Here is a 23,997-nt window from a genome sequence, read left to right on the forward strand (position 1 = left end):
TATGAAGAGCTAATTTAGTTTCCTTAACTGCATTGGAACAAGTTTCATTCCACCATGGCATAGGCTTATAAACTTTGCGTCTATTATTACTATCATAAGTGTGTATCGGTATAAAATCTTTTCTCAAAGCATTTAATAAGTCACAAAATTCTGCATAAGCAAAGAGCGGGTCTGGATAATCAAGAAGATGATTAAAAATCGTTCTAGATTTGATTGTATAGCCTAACCAGTCAGCTTTTTTGTAAATAAACTTTTCAAAACTACAGGAATCTTGGTATATTTCACAATCATAATTTAAGTTAACTAAAGTAGGAAAATGATAGCTACCTAAGGTATCCTCTGTATAAACTGACCACTCTGCTGAAGCTGCTAATGAAGGAGATACGAATGCAATGTCGATTGCTGATGCCGAATGATTGGGACGGCTTAGTGTGGTAGGCTGACCATCGTTTAATATATACAAATTAATTTCATCAAGCATATCATAAATCTGAATACCTCTTGGCTTGTTTGTAGAAGACCCAAATGCTGTATGATGGGCATTGAAGTCGCCCATTACTAGAACTGGAGAAGGTAAAGAACTAATAATATTTTTTAAATTATTTACTGGAAAACGACCAGGACGTGGAGGACAATACGCACCCAAAACTGTTATTGAACTATTACGATTTACTTTTACACTAATGGCTAATGTTTGGATTCTATCATTACTTGCTGTAACAATTTCTGATGTTAAAAGAGAGTTTTTACAAATAATGGCAACACCACCGTAACCAGTGTCACTGTCATTTCTAAATATTTTATAACCTCTAAATTTTACTGAATCTGATGATTTTAACCAAGTTTCATTGAGAATTAAAATATCAATATTGAGTGTAATTAAAAGCTCACTTACGAAGGGAGTCTTAGGCTTAAGACTCTGAATATTGTGTTGAACAATAACTAAAGATTTACTATCCATTTTGAGAAACTTTCTTTAAAAACATTTCTTTAATATTAGAGGAATTAATTGGCAAGCTGTTTTCTTTGTCACAAAAAGTTAATAAAGTATCAACAATAGCTTTTATAATTAGATCATTATTGATAACATCAGTCAACAAGTTTTTATTTTTAATCTCTTTCGTGTCTTTAACATTTTGTTGTTGAGGTCGGGAACCTACTGCTTTGGCAAAAGATTTGTTTAAAGTTGGGAAGAAAGAACCCAAAGTAGTTTTGTTCATTATTTTATATTTGTTTTCTTCAATTTTCTGTTGTTTAACTGGACAAATCCTTGCCACAGCAATATGCTCGCCTTTACAATTGACACATAGAGGTTTGTTTGCGTTAGTACATTCTTTGTATGAGTGAGGTTGTGAACATATGGAGCATACGATGTTCCTTTTACAAAATTTAGTAGTATGACCAAATGCCATACATTTATAACACTGCATTACAGGCTTAATGTATTCAGTTACAGGTACAATGCTTAGACCATAGTTAACATGCTCGGGGAGTACATTACCTGCAAAGGTCAGAGATACAGTTTGCAATGGGATGATACCTTCAGGAGTGCGCTTCGTGAACCTTCTGACTGCCAGGATCTCCTGTGAACTGAGAAGTTTGTCAAATAGATGTTTGCAGCTAAGATCTGTGGGAATGTATCGTATAACTCCTATGCATTCTGATGTTGCCGCAGGGATGAAGGCTTTGATGTCATGAGAAGACAAGAATGTTGAGTTAAACAGTAACGCATTAGCATTCTTTGCATTATCAAAAATAACAGCATACCGCATTGCATTCACTCGTTTTATTTCTTTGACTCCCTTGTTGTACCGACTAAAAATGCTATTTAGGTAGATAGGGTCCTTGTTTCCAAACTTTACAGTGTCATTTGTGCTTTGTATGTATACAGGAAATATACAACCTGGAGAATTATCAGGATAACAACGTATATGGTTCTTCTTGTAGTATGGTGCATGTATAGACTCATCATCTTGTACTTCATCTACTTTTCTCTTCTTAGTATTATGCTTGGGGTCTTTACCCCCACTGTCAGAACTCATCTCGCCACTATAGCCGCTAATTTACTGTTAGATTAACTATTTAATTAAATTTTATTAAACTCGCAAAGAAAAAGTTGAACCTCCCGCCTCGAGAGCTTCCCGCCAAAAAAAAAAAAAACGACACAATCCACAGAAAACAACTTGACTTTTTTTTTTTTTTTTTTTTTTTTTTTTTTTTGGTTTCATTCTTTCCTCTTGCAGGCAAGGCAAAGGCATTCGCCATACAGCCAAGTCTTCAGTTTGTATTCACGGAGACGGCGCGAGAGAGAGGAAACATTTTCATTTTGAAGCCGACTGAGTAATTATTATTATTTTTTTCCCTTCAACTTCGGCTTTGAATTTCTTCAAATTTCTTCTTTAGTGGTAACTAAGAACTTGTATAATGCTACGAAGCAGTTTTCATTTTTGAGAAGATCAGGTAGAGAGCGCGGGATGACTTCTGGTTCTTTATAAACTTGTAATAAGTCTTCTATCAAAATCAGTCTTTGGAGTGAAAATATAGAACACTCGAAGAATATGTGATGGAGGGATTGATTAGCTTGATTGCAGAATGAGCATGATGGGGAGGTGATCATGTTCATCCGGTGGAGATGTTCATTAAAACGGCCATGTCCAATTCTTAATCTTGATATGTAAGAATAAAACTTTCTGTTCTTATAGGTTCCTTTTGTAAACCAGGGCTTTCCTATTCCATGGTTAATCTGGTGGTACCATTTTCCTTTAGTTTGAATACTTTCTTGCCAATGGTCTAGCCATTTTTTCTTCATTAATTCTTTTAAAAGGGTTGAACAGTCTGTATATGATATTTTGATCTTCTTAACAGGTACTACATCTGATGTGTTTGTTATAAGCTTAGCTAAAGTGTCTGCTTTTTATTTTTTTTTTACGGCTGTAGGTAGATAGCGATACACGGTTTGGACATCGGGTTTTTAATATTTATGCTAATATTGATATTGTTGAAAAGTGGAGGAGAGTCATATTATGGCGTGGAATAAATTAGTGATAATTAACGACGGTTTAAATATCTAAGTGATAAATTGGTGTCTCCTTCATTGTCGTTACTCTTGGCAGAGTAGTCGTGGTGGTCGTCAACCTGGATTGGTGGCGAGTTTTACAATCCGCCACCATTCCTCCCGTATTGCGTGCGGTTTTAACCTGACCGTTCCAACGCATGAGAGACTTGCCGCGCGCTCTTCAACAATCAACAAAGAAAGCGAGAATACGATTAGATGATAGAAGAAAGACGCTGTATGATGCCAATTTCTTGGAGGATTGGTTGGTTCGGAACTGGGTCATGCTAAGCATACTTCTCCAAATCGTGGTCCAAAAAAATCGGCGTGTGGGTAGCGGCAAACTATGAATTGCTTCATGCAATTTTAGATTTTCCACAATGCAACAGCGTGCTTTTTGAGTATTTTTTTTACAAAAGCAACGATTCGACGACGACGCGTGTCACTTTCAATGCAATCGCTAATATCCTACTTCCTACTAATATTATAAAATGCGTAAGTTTGTATAACATGTTTGTTACTCTTTCACGCCAAAAACTATGTACTGAACGGATTTTGATGAAACTTTACAGTATAAATGTTTACAGAATAACATTTAATATATTTATGACGATATGTGACAAACTAAATTTCACGCGGTTGAAGCGAAGCCGCAGGCAAAAACTAGTAACTAATACAGTTAATAATAGTAACCTAGTAATAAGTTCTGGAGATAAGAAAAACATTAATGACTTTCAGTTTTTTATTAAATTACAGAACAACAGTTTAGAAGTTCGTACCAATCGAAATGGCACTTTCCTTACACTAGACGCGGTGTAAAAACTTACACTAGAGGTATTATCTCACTTTGTACATGGCCACTACAAAAATACCTTCAGTAGCCTATAAGGAACCGCTATTTACAGTTGTTCAGAAACATAATACCTATTACAACTCATCGAAATTTAAAAGCCGTAAATCTATACAGGTAAAGATTGACTCAGTACACAAATCAATTTTGGAAACAGAATGGTTGAATCAGGATCTAATTAACACTAGACTACTTTTTTAACTCAATCCAACTAAAAACTGGTCATTTCATCAAGACCTGAAAAAAATAATTACTGCTACTTAAATTACACACATTTATATTATTATACCAATTAACGATTGGAACATAACATTGATCCTAGAAAAGCTTGAATATATTAATTAAAATAATACATGTCTTCAATGTAAAAAAATAGGTATTGCTATATTTTAAACTTACAACTAGAAAGTATTCTATAAAATGAACGACTTTATTAATAGAAGCCTCTTGCTGAAGGCACACAATTAAATAAAAATAACTATGTATTATGATTTCATAAAATATTATGGTTTTCGGAAAAAAGGAATACCATGACTATGATTAAGTAATCATTAGATTTCAAATTCTTTAACTATGTTTAATAACATGCAAAAAAGTGGAAAACTAAGTATGATATAGGATAGGCGCAATAAATTTAATTTCGTATCACTAAATTGCACAGGAATCTTAGGGTAAATAGTATTTACAAATTGTCAAGAGTGAGCTGCTGTTAATCACATAAATTAATTAGCATAGCATGAACAATAATAGCACATAAAAATATACTAAATAAAGTTAATACTTTCAAAACAAGTAATTAACTTGAGGACCTTTAAAGCAGACAAATATTACAGCTTTTTACACTCTTTGGTTTTAATCCCAAAACATTATCCAGCCCTGACAATGATAGAACCCTGCAATATATTTTAATTTTCTTACTTAATTTAGATTTTTATTTAAAATAGATTTTCTACAGTTCTCGAATGATTGAAAATTATTCTACAATAAAATTTTTGTTTCTTTAGATTATCTAACATTACAAACAATTGTGGACATGACACAAAAAGATTGCATATTCACAACCCCATAATTTAAAGCATGATTTAAGATTTTACAGATTTTTCCTAGTATCAGTGTCAAGGTATTATGCAAATTATTGAGGGATGTTGTATGACCCTAACAAAATTGTGCATACAATTAACTTTAATTTGGAAAGTTAACTGGTAAGTAAGATTATTTTAATACTGTCATCACAGAAGATCACCCACCATCAAAAATGATTTTGTAGAACATAACATCAATTGGAAATAGTAAAATAAACCAAATGCCTCTGGGCAATTCAAAGTCCATATACTGTACACAACATTATTATCCTAAACAAGTCAAATAGTCATCTAAATTCTAAACAGGGATGTTCAGAACAAACAACATTAATAAAATGTTCAAGTGATATATGCAACTGACTTCACCACACCAATAGTCTAATTGAAATTTTAGACAATAATATACTATACAATATGTTTCAAGACTTTTGTTAACCACTAGTCACATTGTATGTTCAATCTTCCTAACATCTATGGTAAACGCAAGTGGATTTGGGCAATGATTTATTGCAAGAGGTCTTGCATTGTATATTTCAGAATATAGAGCGCGGCAGTGGACTGATCACCTTTGTCTATGATTAGCACAGTTTTACGACGCAACACTATAGAAGTAACGTATTTTACTGCCCTGAGTAAAATGCCTAGTAACTAATCCCTCGGCCTATGGTTAACACAGCACAGTTTGACACAACACTAGTGTTCACAGCAAAGGGGCACACTCAAAGATAGGTGCGGTATTCTGTAGTCCGTAACACAGGACGCGTTACAAATCGGTTATCACGCCATAATCTTTTCGGCCTGTGGCAAACACAACACATTTTTCGCAACACAATAAGTGTTCACAACACTCAGACAATGTTTAGCAGAATATTGTGATATTGTCCTCATCTAGAATAGATAACGTGGCAGTGGATAGTCACGTGATGTGTCACGCATGACACAGTTGTAGTCCATAGCACAAAATCAGACGATGATGTGCAGGGCGCGCTCGCGCAACTCCTGGCATCACGTGGCCGCCGCGCATGTTTCGCGCAGCAGGCACACGGCTGCGTACACCTGTAGGGAAAAAGATTTAATAAATATTTTGAAAAAAGAAAAAAGGAAAGATTTGAACAAAAGTGTTCAGTATCAAAAAGTCGCTGTTACAGTTAGGATCTCCATTGATCTCTCGATAAGGGGCCATTTATTTATTACGTAAGACGATTTAGGGGAGGAGGGGGGTCGACCATGTCTTATTTTTTCTTACAAGGGGGTGAGAGGGAGTTTTGATAGTTAGATTACAAAAATGCGCAAAGTTAAAATTATGCTTTGAAAAAGTGCAGGCAAGCACGCGAATGCAGAGTTTTGCTCGGATGCGTATAGATAAACGATTTCCATTTCCATGGCAACGGACCCGCGCTACTCGCACTGCGCCTCCCGGGAATTCCCTGCTTGTGTACTAGTCGTCAAACGTGTACCTATTCCTTTAGATTCTTACGTAATAAATATTAAACAGGGGGGAGGGGGTCGGCCTATTCTTATTTTTCCTTAAAGTAGTGAGTGAGAGGAAAGAAATAAAAAGAAGCCAAAGTTAATAGTAAGACAACCCAGGACCGATCCGCCTGGAGACGCATGACGCGGAGGGCCGACCCCAAATAACATGGGAATGGGCCAGGCAAAGTAGTAGTAGTGAGGGAGAGGAGAGGGTCAAAAACTAGTGAAAATAGTCTTACGTAATAAATGAATGGACCCTAAGGACTATATTTCACCTGGACACCATGGCGGCGAAATCAGTTGCCGCTACCAACAAAATGTATGCAGCTCTATAGAGAGTTACTCACCTGGTGTCTGTTTGGTTGCGCAAAGCTGCATACATTTTGTTGGTAGCCGGCGACTGGTTGCGCCGCCATGGTGTCCCAGTGAAATATAGCCCTAACAGTCTGCAAGGGGCGTACATACCTTAACCGCAGGCCCGAGGCGCAGGCGCAGACAGGACACGAGCTCGGCGCGCGACGCCATCACCAGCTCCGCGCCGCGCAGCCGCGCCGCCGCCGCCGCCGCGCCCGCGCTCGCGCCGCCCACGCGCGCCAGCAGCGCCGACAGTCCGACTACAGAACACATACCTTGACCGCGGGCCCGAGGCGCAGGCGCAGACAGGACACGAGCTCGGCGCGCGACGCCATCACCAGCTCCGCGCCGCGCAGCCGCGCCGCCGCCGCCGCCGCGCCCGCGCTCGCGCCGCCCACGCGCGCCAGCAGCGCCGACAGTCCGACTACAGAACACATACCTTGACCGCGGGCCCGAGGCGCAGGCGCAGACAGGACACGAGCTCGGCGCGCGACGCCATCACCAGCTCCGCGCCGCGCAGCCGCGCCGCCGCCGCCGCCGCGCCCGCGCTCGCGCCGCCCACGCGCGCCAGCAGCGCCGACAGTCCGACTACAGAACACATACCTTGACCGCGGGCCCGAGGCGCAGGCGCAGACAGGACACGAGCTCGGCGCGCGACGCCATCACCAGCTCCGCGCCGCGCAGCCGCGCCGCCGCCGCCGCCGCGCCCGCGCTCGCGCCGCCCACGCGCGCCAGCAGCGCCGACACGTCCGACTACCGAACACATAACTCATTAGAAAGAAAGAAAAAATATTTATTTGACAACCAATAAAAAAAAGTACAAAAACAATGGAGAGAAAAGAGAAAAAAAAATGTTGCCAAAGAGATCGCCCACTCAGTATCATCTTGACAGTTGACATTTTACTGCCAAGTGCCAAGACACTGGTTTTAAGTGGGTACCTTGTACGCAGGGGCAAAAAGAATGTATATTATAATAAACTAGCTTTCCGCCCGCGGCTTCGCCCGCGTGGAATTTTGTCTGTCACAGAAAAACTTTATCGCGCGCGTCCCTGTTTCAAAAACCGGGATAAAAACTATCCTATGTTCTTTCCCGGGACTCAAACTATCTCTATGCCAAATTTCATCAAAATCGGTTGCGAGGTTTAAGCGGGAAAGCGTAACAGACAGACAGACAGACAGACAGACAGACAGACAGACAGACAGAGTTACTTTCGCATTTATAATATTAGTTGGGATAGTTGGGATTCAAACATGTCATTACGTAACAATAAGCCTAGGCGCAGACCACCGACTTTTAGTTGGCCGATAGTTAGGCCCGATTTCAAATTTGTATGAAGAATCGGCCGATACCAAATCGGTGTAATGTGCGCACTTTCATACATCTCCGTACTGATTAACTGCCCGACTAAGGTATCGGCTGATGAAAAATCGGTGGTCTGCGCCTAGGTATTGATATACCTCTTAAACTTAGTAATAAGTTTAGATAAGGAATGACTTACTAAAATATAAGAGTGAGAAAATGAAAAATTTAGATACTTTCCATTATATTAACTGCAATCTACATCGTGGTCAGTATGTGGTGCGCATTAAAAACTATGATTAATCTCATTGTTTAGTTTATATCTGCGTACTTTTTATTAGTGACATTACCCCTCCACCGAAGTACCAACATTTCAACAATGCAATAGTTTACCTCATTCCAAGTGGTAGGATCATTGGACAGAGCGAGCTCCGAGATATGTTTCTCGAGATGCGCCCGCGGCAAGGCACGCTCGTTGGGCGTGTCCCGCTGCTTGGCGTCCCACGCCTTGCTGTCCCGCTCCTTGCTGTCCCGCTCCTTGCTCTCCCGGTCCTTGCTGTCCCGGTCCTTGCTGTCCCGGTCGTCGCCCATGTCCCGCTCGTCGCGTACGGAGCCGTCGCTGTCGCGCCACCTCTTGCCGCCGACGCTGATCTCCGAATCGTCTTCAGATACCTAGACAGAAACATTGGTTCAATAAATTGCGTCAGCAACTAACAAATGAGGCGTATAGTCGCATATTTTTTTAAAGATTAGAATAATATTTCAGCTTTTAAGCCTAGACGCAGACCACCAACTTTTAGTTGGCCGATAGTTGGGCCCGATTCGAATTTGTATGAAGAATCGGCCGATACCAAATCGGTGTAATGTGCGCACTTTCATACATGTCCATACCGATTAACAGCCCGAGACCCAACTATCGGCAGTCAATTGAGTTCTCTGTAAATTTTTAGTAACTTACCCCATCATTTTTAGCCTCTTCAGTATGTTTGTGTTTGGTTGCTCTGCTCTTCACTGAACTAGTGTCCCTGTGAACAAGATGTTGAATATTATTATTGTGGTCATTGTACACGTAACTTTGTCTAATTGCATAACTTTTCTATACATACTTGTCTTTAGCAGAATCGCTGGTTGGAGTACTTGTTTGAATCGACTTCGATCCTTTACTGGGTACCCTGGGGATAAAATTTGTTCAAAGTTAAAAATTATTATCAATATTATTGGTAAATAATTATAATAAATTGTGAATACTATGTGAATTTTAGAATAAAGATAGATATTTTGTGCTGTTATTTTTTGTTGCAAAATGTCTTAAAACTTTGTCACTTATGTTCCCAGTATGATATTCATTTAGTGTCCACTACATGAGCACACTCCCTAATTTATCAAAGACAAAGCCAAAATTTAACAACCGTTCCCCCACAAGACCTTATAAAGGTGGCAGGAAGGCGCTAGATGCAATTCGCTACCAACCGGTCAATATGGAAATAATTGGGGGAGACCTATATTCAGCAGTGGACGTCATGAGTGAGCACTCTCCCTAACGCACTAGAGACAAATGTCAGATTTGGCCTACACTCCCACGAGTTCGCCTCAGAGATTTGTCCGCACAAGATGAGGAGGCCTCTTAGGACATAGTGTTGGGGTGCTATCCTACTCTGCTGGAACCACATTTATAGTATGAGCATACCGGCGCGAGCGCGGCAGCACGCCGGCAGCGGGCCCGGGCGGCGCCAGGCGGTCGGGCAGCGGCCCGCGCACGCGGTAGGGGCACGTGGAGCGCTGCTGTGCCGCTTGTGGCGTGTGTACATACCGGCGCGAGCGCGGCAGCACGCCGGCAGCGGGCCCGGGCGGCGCCAGGCGGTCGGGCAGCGGCCCGCGCACGCGGTAGGGGCACGTGGGGCGCTGCTGTGCCGCTTGTGGCGTGTGTACATACCGGCGCGAGCGCGGCAGCACGCCGGCAGCGGGCCCGGGCGGCGCCAGGCGGTCGGGCAGCGGCCCGCGCACGCGGTAGGGGCACGTGGGGCGCTGCTGTGCCGCTTGTGGCGTGTGTACATACCGGCGCGAGCGCGGCAGCACGCCGGCAGCGGGCCCGGGCGGCGCCAGGCGGTCGGGCAGCGGCCCGCGCACGCGGTAGGGGCACGTGGGGCGCTGCTGTGCCGCTTGTGGCGTGTGTACATACCGGCGCGAGCGCGGCAGCACGCCGGCAGCGGGCCCGGGCGGCGCCAGGCGGTCGGGCAGCGGCCCGCGCACGCGGTAGGGGCACGTGGAGGCGCTGCTGTGCTGTTTGTGCGCGCCCCCGGAGGAGGAGCCCAGCCCGCGGCAGCCGCCCACGCCGCAAGCGCCTACCACGCGTAGCTCCTCGGCCGCTGCGGAATAAAAATTAAGTTACAATCCGTTCGCTTTAAGTTTTCCGCTGGCGATATGACGTCACACGAAGGGAAGCGTCTATAACTTTAACAAACTATATTTAAAATATTTTTTATTTATTATTATTGATAAAAACTAGCGGCCGCCCGCGACTTCGTACGCGTGGATCCCGTTTTACCCCCTTTTCCCGAATTTTCTTTGCTATAAACCTCACAGAGCCCGAGACCTTTCCAACGAATGCAAAACCGTGGAAATCGGTTCGTGCGTTCTAGAGTTATAGCGTCAGGGAGGAAAACCCGACTTTTTTTTTATATAGTAGATTGTGTATTTGCGTAAAATAAGACACATTAATTGCGTTTAATCACTAACTAATTGCGTTTAATCGCGGTTGGCGGAGGGGACGCGCATTCCACAGACGGGCAAACTTAGCGCGAACGGGTAGTATTTATTGGAAAACGCGCTTTTATACATCCCTATTAAACCCTACAACTTTTTCAGGACAATAATGTGGACTAATGCTGAATCGGATTTCATTCTGGATGCACTGCACTCCTCCTACTAGTAATTTAGTCATTAATATTTTTTTAAACATTTCACTATCTGCTAAATATTTCAAGAAAAATAACAATCCTGTAAATTATTCAAAAGACAATTTGTCTCGCTCAGTACAGACGTTTTTTTTTTGCATGAATAGCATTGATTTGATCAGTGCAATTCAGATTTAGAGGACAAGCGAGACATTTTATACGTGTTACTGCAATTTGTGATTCAATTGTTGCAATGTGTTGTTTGTTGTCATATGACTAATCTGGTAACATAATATCTGATAGGCTGCTATAAAACTTTAATTGCTTTGTTTTGGTTCCATTGGCCTATTTAAAATACTCGTAAAGGTCCTCAAAGTCTAAAGACGGGAATGTTATAATATAATATAGACGACAATAGCTCCACAGTGTCGACTGCTGATTCGAGGAACGCTAGTTCGAATCTTGTAGATCGCTGGTATATCGTGGTAAACTCACCCCTAACACATGCATATACGCTTAGTTAGAGGGTTAAACGAGACTAAAAAAAATAGAAAAAAATAAAAATACTCACGATACAATTACTTCGTGATCATGGCGCTTGAATATCGGAGGCACGTAAATAAAGTACATGGTCAATCGCTTTAATAATAATTTATTATTGTTAATGCTACAGCGCAGGACCGTTCATTGTGGAAAACCTTGGGGGAGGCCTTTGTCCAGCAGTGGACGTCATTTGGCTGAAATGGAATGCTACAATTCTTGCTTTCCTATGAATGCTACAATGTGAATTTGTCGGTGAAATAAAATAATAAAAAGAAGAACACTCACTCAGCGGTGGTTCCAAAGGATGTCCAGTCTTGAGGCACCAGCCGATGGGGTGTATGTCGGGCGAGTCGTCTTCCATCCAGCAGTCGTGCTCGCGCGGCCAACCGTCGAACGCGATCCTCAGCTGGTGCCCCTTCACTTCGTAAACGCTCGCCACGCGGATCAGGAATGGCACCTGGACCACGTATTAGATTGTTAATTACCTTATGTTTTGTGCCTTATTTCGTCGAAATAATGAACGAAATATGGTGACAACAATCAGACATTATTGAGTCAGAACGCTAGCCAGGCAGATTAGGAATGGCACCTGGACAAAGTATTAGATTGTAAACCTTTTACCATTTACCCATATACCTTATTTCGTCGAAATAAAGAACGAAATATGGCAACAATCAGACATCACTGAGTCAGAACTAGCCACGCGGATCAGAAATGGCACCTGGACCATGTATTAGATTGTTAATTACCTTATGTTTTGTGCCTTATTTCGTCGAAATAAAGAACGAAATATGGTGGCAACAATCAGACATTATTGAGTCAGAACGCTAGCCAGGCGGATTAGGAATGGCACCTGGACAAAGTATTAGATTGTAAACCTTTTACCATTTATGTTTTGTACCTTATTTCGTCGAAATAAAGAACGAAATATGGTGGCAATTATTCAGACATTACTGAGTCAGCAAAACACTAGCTACGCCAATCAAGAATGGCACCTGGACAAAGCATTAGAATGTAAAACTTTTACCAGTAATTTTTGAATAGTTTTGTTTTGATCCTTATTTCGTCGAAATAAAGAACGAAATATAGTGGCAACTATTCAGACATCACTGAGTCAGAACTCTAGCCAAGCGGATCAAGAATGGCACCTGGACAAAGTAGATATTTAGATTATTAACCTTTTACCAGCAAATTTTAGATAGTTTTAAACCTTATTTAGTCTAGATTAAGAACAAAATATGGTGGCAACAACTCAGATATCACTGGGTTTGGGCATTTAACGACCATGTGAGCATGTGATGAATCGAAAACAGTATCTCTTGCGAGAGTTGGGTGCAATTTTCCAGCAGCCACTTTTCATGAGACCAGTCTTTGCATTGTTATTAGGTCAAACCTTAAACTATTTTTATGAGATATTGAGCCTTATATCTCGTTTAACTGCTCGTGTCTACATGTAAGTTACATCCTAGACAACATCTCACTTAACAAACATTAGGTGTGATTGCCTCGTTCTGCGTAAAAGAAGGTTAATTTTAACTAACAATAATATCATGGTAAATAGAATAGAAAAGGTTTATTGACACAGTAAAAAAAGACACAATACAGAAAAAAAACAACAAAAACACATAATATGTAGGCTATTAAAACAAGAGGTGAGAAAAAACTGTGCCAATAGGCAGGCACCCCCGCTCAGCATTTATCGTGACATGCTCAAAAGGGCAAGTCACGAAGCTGGTCTTCCGCGGACGCCCTTATCTTATCTCGCCATTGCTTAAATCTACAAGTTGATCGATTGGTAGCGGCCTGCGTCCAGCGCTTCCCTGCTACCTTTTAAGATGTCGTCGATCCACCTTGTAGGTGGACCAATCGATCAACGTGGAAAGCATTGGGGGAGGCCTATGTTCAGCAGTGGACGTCCTATGGCTGAAATGATGATGATGATGATGATGATGAAATGTAAAAGTATACTCACCCTAGGATCGACCACCTCCAGCTTCATCCCGGGCTTGAAGCCATGCGGCGGGCGCGGCTTGAAGGCGCGCGGGGGCGCCACCGTCGTGCCCGTCTCCGACAAGTAGTTCGCCCACGAGAATGCGTCCGGGTCTTTGTAAACTGATGGGGAGAAAATATGAAATTACTTGATGTAGGGGAGAAAATATTATAAGCTAAGTGGTAATATCTTTTTGTTTGTGCATGTGCACTTTGTCTCTTTGTGGCTACAACACATTTACAGTGTGTGTAAATACGCAAGTATAGCTGAAACCGGCAATTAATTAATACGAAAACAATGCATTAACAATTTAGTTAAACATTTTTTGATAGAAATAACATTTTAAAATACTTTTTCGCAATGAAAGGAATCTAATGAAGGCTAAATTTTGTCTATCTATAGGACACATTAGAGTAGAAAACGTTTGCAACAATTTGTGCGTAAAATGTGATCGTCAAGGGTATTGTTACAATACACCAAAATATATTTAGAATTCGTAAGATGCACACACCCATATTACTTTATGCAAATAAGAAATAAACCTTGTAAAACATCAACAGTTCAATGAATTCCATTCCATTGTTGTTGGTTTACGAAATCAATAACAAAACAATCACTATTATCTATAGCTAATCAAGAAATCTGCCGAGCCTCACCTAAATATAAAAACTTATAGAAGTTTACATCGCGTGCATACTTCGACTCGTAAACACGAGCACTCAGCTCAACAGTGCGCCCGCGAGTAATTGCTCGACGACCGAGATAACATCACATTAATAAACCAAATGACTATCCTCATTTACGGAAATATTATGAATACCAAACACAAACTTCCTTACGACTCGACTTGCTTGCGTTTACGCCGATACTACCTCTTTCCACGTATTATGTATTTAATGTTTTCAGAAATGTGCCAATGATATTATCATATGTTGATTTTACGGCTCCTAAATGATTATTTACACTCGCAACGCTAAGTTGATGGATGCGCACGATGCACTGAGTTTATGTTTAGTAGGTTACCGCATATCACGGCTGTGCAAACAATTGATAGAGATATCAATTTATTATGATGCACTTAAATAAAAAGAATAGCTTGACCGAATATTATCTTCAATCACTGCTATTTATAGATAATGGGGAAACATGGTCTTTCTAATACTATCCTTAGACTTCTTGATGCGTGATTATTCAGATTATTCATAGGGTTTCACAATGTTTTTTTTTTATTTGCTTCATTCAGTAACTCAACAGCTATGCTACATTTTTCAGAATATGTGTTTTCTTACAATGAACAAAAACCAAAGAACAAAAGTATATAAAAGAGTTCCATGACCTGCATAGTGTTACATGATATCTAGTGTTATTTATACTTATACAGGCTGATGTATAATGTTAAGAAGATTTGTCAAGAATATTTATGTTACGAAATTTATGAATAATCGCCGGTTATTATGAATAATTACAGCATGATTTGGTAAATGTGATTAATATGAGGTCATTTACCGCCGCACCTTAACCTATTTTTCACTTTAAATCAAAACATTATGTTATAGACATCATGGAAAAGTAATATTATGCAAAAAACATTCCAAACTTATTATGCCAAATTATATTAATATATGATATCAAAACGTTCAAAAGTTTGGCTGTACAGGAGCATGTACACAAGATGTTATTCTCTTTTATGAAATTTGTTAGTACTAAGGTTGAATTATTAAATAATCACTGTTAAATGTGATTAATTTATCACTTTTACCGCGACTGTCGGTAATTATACATAATAACCGGTTATTATTAATAATTTTCAATTTATCACATTAACCGTAACATTTATAGTATGTGAGATTTTAATTTTAAATATTTTTAGTGATGAATATGATTAGTGAAAATTAATTAAGTGTATTTTCTTTCAATGCGAATTTTCGCAAGTACTCACAGTTGGGCGGCGTGAGCGACACGCCGTTCTCCTCAGCCCAGCCCACGGGGTGGATGTAGGGCGAGCTGGGCTCCACCCAGTAGTCGTACATGGCGTCCCAGCTGTCGAAGGTCACGAGCAGGCGGCCGTCCAGCACGTCTGCCACGCTGGCAACGCACACCAGCTCGTTCTTACGGTCCTCGGCTTCCAGCTTCATGCCCACGCGGAAGCAGTTCGGTTTGAAACCCTATATGGTGCACATAAGTATTGCTGTTCAAAAAACCATTGCATAGAACCATAAAATGGGAATGCGGGCGAACGCGATTGCCTGGCCAACGAAGTTAAAGCGGACTCACTGGATCTCCCAACAGCCGCCCTCCTTGGTTGGCTGAATAGGATGCGATATTAACTGCTGTCTTCAAGTAATTATAATATGCTAATGCGTTGTGTAGCGATCAATCGCGGTATTGAACTTGACAGTGTGAACTAAACGCATAACTTGTAGAAAATAAAAGAGGCCGAACCAGTAACCCATAAGGTGGACCGACGACGACCTCATAAAGGCAGCAGGAAGGTGCTGAATTTTTTTTTTTTTTTTTTTATGTGATAGGAGGCAAACGAGCAAACGGATCACCTGATGGTAAGTGATTACCGTCGCCCATAGACACCCGCAGACCCAGGGGCGTTACAGGTGCGTTGCCGGCCTTTAAGGTAAAGATACGCTCTCCTCTTGAAAGCTTGCAGGTCGTATCCGTCCGGAAACACCGCAGACGACAGTCCATTCCACAGTTTGGTTGTACGGGGCAGAAAGTTTCTAGAGAAACGTACTGTTGTGGACTGCCAACCATCTAAGTGATGGGGGTGGAAGTGCTGTCGGGTAGATCGGTGGCGAAAAGTGGCGGCAGGAATAAGTCCGGATAATTCTTCGGAGCACTCCCCGTGATACATGCGATAGAATATGCACAGTGAGGATACATCTCTACGCAGCTGAATCGTGGCCACTACCAACCGGGCGATGTGGAAACCATTGGTGGAGGCCTATGTTCAGCAGTGGACGTCCTGTGGCTGAAATGATGATGATGAACCAGCGCCGCGTCGACGCTGCGCGGGCGCTGACAGGACGACGCTGCTCGAAAGACTTTATGTGGGGGGTCCATCAATTCGAAGATTGATATTAGCGGCGTGCTTTTGTGTTCAGTGTAACTGAAGACTACATAACCATTCGTGCGTAGGTATATCCTCATACTCAGTAATCAAAGGACAGCTTTTTGTAACTTCATGTATAAAGAAATAGATAAAATTGTAGTTCTTTTTTACAAATATTGTCTGTCACAGACATATTTCAATGAAGGCCTTCCAGTAACGCGCTGTTTAAATCCATGCGTAACTATAAATAGGGTAGCCTTCTTTCACCTCAAGTGTATTTTATGTTCAATCTGCTTTCACATTTTGGTGCTCGCTGACCTTTGGCATCGTGCCAGTTATACCCACCACTAAGCAATGTCACATATCTTTGTAATATGAAAATTAACTTTCACACAAAAATAACATACATATCATACTATTTTAGTACAACAGAATTTTAGATTTGCAGTCGTTGTCTATGTGAGAGAAATCAATGTACCTACAGAAGCTGCAATGGAAGTTAGGGTATGTCTTTTACAAGAGTTAAACTTAGGCTAGCTGGTAGGGTAAAAAAACATACCAACCGAATTGAGAACCTCCTTCTTTTGTTGAAGTTGGTTAAAAAGATTATGACACATGTAGAGGCTCCTTAAGAGCAAAATATTTGACGATTTGTATGTACATAATAATGAGGGCTATCGTTTTAGCGCTCACCAGTTAGCGCCACTGTAGAGTAAGGTCCTGTCACTTACTAGTAGCGAAGACAGTGGCACCAACTGGTGAGCGCTAAAGTGGTAGGAGGACTATCGCATTTGCACTCATCAAGATGGCGCCACTGTAGAGTAAGGTCCTGTCAATCGCCAGGGGTGCCAACTGTTAAGTATAAAAACGATAGCCCTCATTAGTCTATCGTTCATTCGTTTCAGCCAAATGACGTCCACTGGACAAAGTTTTCCACGATGAACAGTCCTGTTAAAACTAAAAAAAACTCATTAAAACTCATTTATTTCTGTAAATAGGCTTAAAAAAAGCACTTTTACACGTCCCAGTATTAACCCTACCACTGCTTCAGGACAATAAATGGGCCAGTGCTGAGAAGAAGCAGCGCAAGAAACTCAGTCACTATTGTCAGCCTCTTTTTCAAAGGTTTACATGCTTTAAAATGTACAAAGTTATAAATATTTATGCGAGCTAGGCAGTAACGTATCCCAAACATTTTTATCTTTTAAATAATCATCGACTTTATAGTAGCCCTTTTTCATTAAGGTACTTTTAATATGTGCTTTGAATTTATGAATGGGTAGTTCTATAACAGTTTGTGGTAATTTATTAAAGAATTTAATACATTTTCCCATAAATGAATTACCAATCTTATGCAATCTGAAATTTGGAACGGCAAGTTTATTTTTGTTTCTTGTATTAAAGTTATGCAAATCGCTCTTTTTCGTGAATTGCTCTATATTTTTGCGGACATATAAAAGGTTTTCATAAATGAACTGTGAAGCTACTGTCAGTATGTTTATTTCCTTAAAAAAATCTTTCAAGGAAAATCGGGGTCCAAGGTTATAAATGGCCCGCACTGCTCTCTTCTGCAGAACAAACACAGTTTCAATGTCCGCGGCTGAGCCCCACAACAATATGCCGTATGACATTATACTATGAAAATAGCTAAAATATACTAGCCTTGCCGTTTCAATGTCAGTTAATTGCCTTATCTTTCTCACTGCAAAAGCAGCCGAACTGAGCCTTTTTGACAAAGTTTCAATATGAGGACCCCATTGAAGTTTAGCATCTAAAGTGATTCCCAGGAATGTTGTGGAATTTATGCTATTTAATGGTTCATTCTTCACCATTAATTGCGTGGAAACCTGCCTCACATTGGGTAAGGTAAATTTAATGCACTTAGTTTTGTTTGCATTTAACAATAAGTTGTTAACAGTGAACCAATGTAGAACCTGTGAGAGTGTGTTATTAATATCGTCAAAATTTACTTTACCTCTATCAACTTTGAAAATGAGAGATGTGTCATCAGCAAATAACACAATATCACACAGATCTTTTACAAAGTAAGGAAGGTCATTAATGTAAATAAGAAATAGCAAAGGTCCCAATATTGATCCCTGCGGCACACCCATAGTAAGAGGTGCTCCAGAAGACTCAGTTCCGTTAATACAAACTTTTTGTTTTCTGCCTGTGAGATACGAGTTCAGCAGATCAAGTGACTTATTCGAAACACCATAATGTCGCAATTTGTTTAGTAAGGTTTGGTGGTCTACACAATCAAACGCTTTTGAAAGATCACAGAAAATACCAACAGCGTCCTTTTTACTCTCCCAAGCATCAAAGACGTGTTTCAATAGTGCTACCCCAGCGTCAGTAGTACTTCTACCTTTCGTAAAACCAAATTGCTTATTGAGTAATAATTTGTTAAAAATGAAGTGAGATAGAAGTTGGTGGAAAATAATTTTCTCGAAAATTTTGCTAAGTACTGGTAGAATAGAAATCGGTCGGTGTGCTGCCCACATCCAGCTGGGCTGGAAATCGTAGCGTGGGTAGGCCTACTAGGTGGACCGTCGATCTGGTAAAGGTCGCGGGAAGAGCCTGGATAATTAGTCTATACAAATAAAGAAAGTTTAACTTTGACTTACCGAAGAGGTGGCATGCGAAAACAGGTGCTTGGGCGCGGCGATGGCACGCACCGTCTTGAGGTACAGCGGCCAAGAGAAACCGGGCACGGTGTGTCCGGGCGGCGGGCGCAGCGTGCGCGCGTTACGCTCGCAGAAGCCCGGCGGGAACACGTCCGGGCTGTCCGCGTTGGCCCAGAAGTCGTACGCGTCCGGATACCCGTCGAAGTGGATCCGCATGCGGTAGCCCTGCCGGACGCCGAGCTTTTAACGCTAATGTCTATGCCTGAGCATCGATCGCATGTCTCGAACGACAGCTCGAATAGCGATCGATTAATAAAGAGGTACATTTGTGAGTCAATACGATAATCTTTTGAATTATTGATGATTCGAAAAATCTTTTATTGATGCAACTGAAGCGTTGCATTATTCCTGAGATACATGAGCGACTTTATTATTCCTATAATCCACTCGGGGAGGGTGCAAGTCTGTGACGAAAATAAACTGATGTGATAATAAAATAATAAATTAATATATTTTTCTTACCTGCACCTCCGCCACGGAAGCCACGCAGAACATCGAGGGGTGCTGCGGATCGATGGCCTCCATGCGCATGCCGACCCTGAACCCGTTGCGGTTGTACGGGAACGGGTCCTTGAACAGCTTGACGGGCGCCGCCTTCGCCTTGCAAACTTCCAAGTACCGCATCCACGAAAAACCGTTCTTTCCGCACATCCACGGGTACTTCTCGTTCTCGAGCGAGTCCTCGCCCATCTTCAGCAGCGCCATGTCGCCCAAGCCCTCCGGAGGAGACGAATCGAATTGTTTCAACGACAACTTTTCTTCTTTATTGTCCAGCAATATTTCGGAATCCGACCCTTGCTTCCGCAGTAATAATTTCCTCATTTTATTCCGCTTTTTGAGCAATTCGATACGCTCCCTGTCTTTCTTTTTCTGAATAGCCTTTTGAACATCACTCTGGCACGTCAAACTGCAGAAATTGGGAGTTATAAACTCCGCGGCCATGCCGTGGCACCCGCAGCCGTCGCAGCGATACATGTCTTCGGGAGATGTAGGTTTTTTATCTCTACTGTTTTGTTCCATGCGCTGCTTCAGAGGTGTATGATATTTAGGATTTGGCAATGGCAATGACTCCTCATTTTCGCCAACGTTGACGAGATCGATCAATCCAAACTCATTTGTTTGGAACTGCAAATTACTGCCTTGTAGGATGGCTATTCCATTGTTCCAGATCAAACCAGGAGGATCTTCCTCAGATGCACTTTCCAAGTTGTTCCTTTCTAATTTCTTAATAAAATCATTATTATAATACATATTGTCACTATTTTTCTCCAGTTCATCTGCTTTCATATCCTCATTATCCGAGTCACCCATGTTGACTTTAGCTTCTTCGAGTTTCTCATCACAAAACAAGGACGGAACACGATGGTCGTCATTATTATCTGAATCGTGTGGATCAGAGAGCATTTCCATCGCTCTTTGTTGAGCCAAAGACATCTTAAAATTTTTATTTGAGAAATTATCAGTGCACAATGAAATGCGGCGCTTGAGGTTGGCATTGACAGATTTCCTCTCACTGTTATCAGAATTCGACCGTCTCAATATGGCTGGAGCAGCAATAGGAATAGGTCCCATTTCATTTCGGTCAATTACATTTTTGTTCAGCAAACTTTTACTTTTCTCTGGTATTGCTAAAGTAAACGACTTCTCTCGGCTCTGACCACCCTCATCATCAGCAATGGAAACTGTGTAGATGTCATCATTCATGGAAGCATTTGTCTCCGGTATAGAAAGTGTGTATTCCCCTTGTTCACCAGTCGGTTCTGCTCTGGATCCCGATATCGAAAATGCAAATGGTTTATCACTTTTTGGACTCTGTGGCACAGTATTGTTGTCTTTTCCATTCATATTAGCAACTTTTGCCAACGGTTGCAATGGTGGCATCTCCGCAGTTTCTATAGGAGGTGTGTCTCTCATAACAGTGATGTTGCCTTGAGGATCATTCTGAATTTGACCATTAGCTATTTGCAGATTTATTATAGGGCCTTTAGATGCCATAGTGGCAGGCAAGGTCACAGGTAAAATAAATTTGGTATTTTGAATTTTAGGCATATTCATAGGTGTCAAGAATAGTTTCTGATTGTTTGCAGTCACATTTTGTTGATTATTGGATATAAGTATTGATTGGTTATCAGATAAGTTTTTGGATGTGGCCTTTTTCACAGAACCAAGATAAGCTATGGCTTGTTTGCCTTGTGTGCCTGGCGCGATGCTCACGGGAACCATCATTTTTTCGTTAGGCTTGGGCTTCTGGATGACAATAGGCTGTGAGGCATTCACTGGTGCCAGTATTGAAGACTTGTTTTGGACTTTAGGAGCAATGTTGGGTTTGTTGGTGACATTTGATATGAGGTGAATATTTGAGTTATTGGTTACCTGAAAAAGATGACATAGTTATTCACTGTAATTTTTAGTTTTGTTTTGTATAATGAAACTATAATAAATTATCTGCTATTTGTAATTTACATATTATTAAATAACCAGTTAAAATTGAAAAGTTCAATCCTTTTTTTTTATTTAAATACAAAAATTAATTAATAATTTTCATGTAAATGAATGTCTAACCACACAGATAAAACAATAGTTTTGATGTTTTAGTTTAGTTTACATTAGAACTTAACACATCTTTAACAATATTTGATTTACTGTGTCCAACATACACAATTCATAAGTTTAGTATTTTAAAATATGAGACAAATTAATGTTACATTATTGTGGAAAGTGTTGGACATTATTTTCATTGATGTAATTTATATAAAAATTATAAATTATATTGATCTCTATTGCAAACAGACATAATTAAATTGTACTTACAGGTCTCCTCACTATTATTTGCGGAGGGTTTCCACTGGTGCTAGCTTGGCTTATAACTTCTCCACTGGTGACTGGCTTCAGTCCAGTTGGTGTCTGGATGTACACCATGTGCGGCACTGTTCTAGTGGCACCTCGCAGCTGCACAGTACCCGACCCACCATTGTTAGGAAGCGCCAACTGTATATTATTATTTGAACTCGGTATCTGCATCACAGAGTTTGAGGTCATGTGAACTTGAGAAACTGATGTTTTGACATGTACACCAGATGAATCTGCCATTTGTAGTTGTGAAGTACTCGACACGGTCATATCTGAACCCCCATCTAAGTTAGCAGGCCTCGGATTAGACCCCATGTGTACGTGAATTATAGAACTGTGGATGGATTGACTGGTATTTTGCAGCAAAGGCATAGAGGGCAGAGCTGGAGTAGCGATCTGAATATTTTGGTTGGCTGCTGGTATTTGGAGAGGAACATTTATAGTATCTCCGGCAGACAGTTGGACCGGCACACTGGTGGTTCCTGACACTTGGATAGGAAGGCTCACGGGAGCAATCTGCAAGGGGACACTGCTGGTGGGACCTGACAACTGCACGGGCACATTGATGTTGGAGGTGGAGCCGGGGATCTGGACTGGCACATGAACAGTTGACAGTTGCAATGGGTAAGGAGAGTTGTTTGTGTGTATTTTCACAGGGGCAATAGAGTGGGTGACTAAATTGTGTGTGATTGGCATGGAGCTCTGGGGCGCCTGCACTGAGGACACGATCATGCTGCTCGATATTGGCGCCTGAAATGCAAGAACAAGGTTATTTAGATCAAATATTGCACATTAAAATTTATTGCATTATTAACATTTATTCAAGTAACTCACACGTAAAGTATTCAATAGAACATTATGCTGTGACGCGTTTTGCGGAAAATTTGCGCTGCTGCTTGTTTTTAATAATCTTTTTTTCAATATTTCTGTTTTGGGCTCATCAAAGTTTTGAAGTGAATTACACTGCTGTCTCTCCATTTCTCGACTCCGAGAACATTTGCGAAATCATTACAGATACTTTATTATCTCTTGCAATACATTACTGATGACCTGTAATGCATATAAAAATAAAATAACGCGAAGAGAAATACCTATCATATGGACGCAATAATACCACTTTAGATTTCATAATTTGTGATGTCTACTAAGTTTTGAAAACATATTAGAGCAAATGAACGAAATACTAATTAAATAATAACTTTTAAATTTAGTGTGAATAAAGTATACGATACATTTTTCTTGTGCGAAGATCGCACTGGTATCATTGTGCAGCTACTTTTACAGAACCACAACCTTCTACAAAAAAGTTCATGAAACACTAAAATCCAAAAATATTACTTACTATACACAGTTTCAGCACAAAGTATATTATTTCAACTATTGTTCTAAATAATATAACATCGTCCTCGTATAACGAACCATTAAAGAAAAATAAATTACTTCCACAACGCGAAATATTTACTTGCCTAGTACAACTGGTAATAATTTTGACAACATTGCCAAAATGTGATAGGCAGTTTTTATGTTGGTATGACCGAAATTGTGAGCCAATCAGAAGATCGCACTTGCGTGACGAAGCTTTCGCGCCCGTTTTCTGTCTGAAAAGTCAGATTAGTAACTTGCGTCGTAGTTCTTTATTATTATTTTACCCGTAGTATATACTTTGAAAGTATATAAATTAAAAAATTTAGATGCTACTATTATTATTTTTATCTCAATTAATAAATATGTAATAAGCATTACACAGTCAGTCATCAGTAAAATAGGACATACGTACACTTGCATAGCAAAATTAGCTCTTCTGCGTTTGGAATAGAATTCACGAGAGCTCTTGTCTGATGATACAATAAAAAGAACT

General features: G+C 40.7%; 1 protein-coding gene and 2 long non-coding RNA genes across 3 annotated transcripts; 1 reads left to right on the forward strand and 2 right to left on the reverse strand.

The window, feature by feature from the left end:
• The first annotated feature begins 772 nt into the window (after nt 1-772).
• LOC135071602 (uncharacterized) lies at nt 773-1,776 on the forward strand. Its single transcript, XR_010257299.1, has 2 exons — nt 773-1,012; nt 1,451-1,776. It is a non-coding gene; the product is annotated as an uncharacterized LOC135071602 (long non-coding RNA).
• Nucleotides 1,777-3,780: 2,004 nt separating this feature from the next.
• Nucleotides 3,781-7,139, reverse strand: LOC135072192 (uncharacterized). The gene is made up of 2 exons (XR_010257361.1): nt 7,087-7,139; nt 3,781-6,040 (listed from the first exon to the last, which is right to left on the reverse strand). It is a non-coding gene; the product is annotated as an uncharacterized LOC135072192 (long non-coding RNA).
• A 260-nt stretch (nt 7,140-7,399) lies between these two features.
• LOC135072100 (uncharacterized) lies at nt 7,400-23,752 on the reverse strand. Its single transcript, XM_063966051.1, has 13 exons — nt 23,482-23,752; nt 22,974-23,189; nt 22,101-22,889; nt 19,752-21,662; nt 19,230-19,454; nt 15,478-15,703; nt 13,521-13,660; nt 11,834-12,005; nt 9,799-10,477; nt 9,218-9,283; nt 9,070-9,136; nt 8,505-8,783; nt 7,400-7,564 (listed from the first exon to the last, which is right to left on the reverse strand). Exons 2-13 carry the CDS (start codon nt 23,115-23,117, stop codon nt 7,400-7,402), a joined length of 4,863 nt encoding a protein of 1,620 aa, XP_063822121.1. The 5' UTR covers nt 23,118-23,189; nt 23,482-23,752.
• Between the last annotated feature and the right edge of the window lie 245 nt (nt 23,753-23,997).

This window comes from Ostrinia nubilalis, chromosome 5, assembly GCF_963855985.1.
Source record: "Ostrinia nubilalis chromosome 5, ilOstNubi1.1, whole genome shotgun sequence".
NCBI classification, from domain to species: Eukaryota; Metazoa; Arthropoda; class Insecta; order Lepidoptera; family Crambidae; genus Ostrinia; species Ostrinia nubilalis.

Excerpts from the sequence above, each read along its gene's own strand:
- LOC135072100 (XM_063966051.1), bottom strand. The coding sequence starts at position 23,117 with ATGGAGAGACAGCAGTGTAATTCACTTCAAAACTTTGATGAGCCCAAA. Across the intron at positions 9,284-9,798 it reads GTGCTGCCGCGCTCGCGCCG|GGTACCCAGTAAAGGATCGA; the intron begins GTATGCTCATAC and ends TTTTATCCCCAG. Across the intron at positions 7,565-8,504 it reads ATCCTACCACTTGGAATGAG|TCGGACGTGTCGGCGCTGCT; the intron begins GTAAACTATTGC and ends TGTGTTCGGTAG.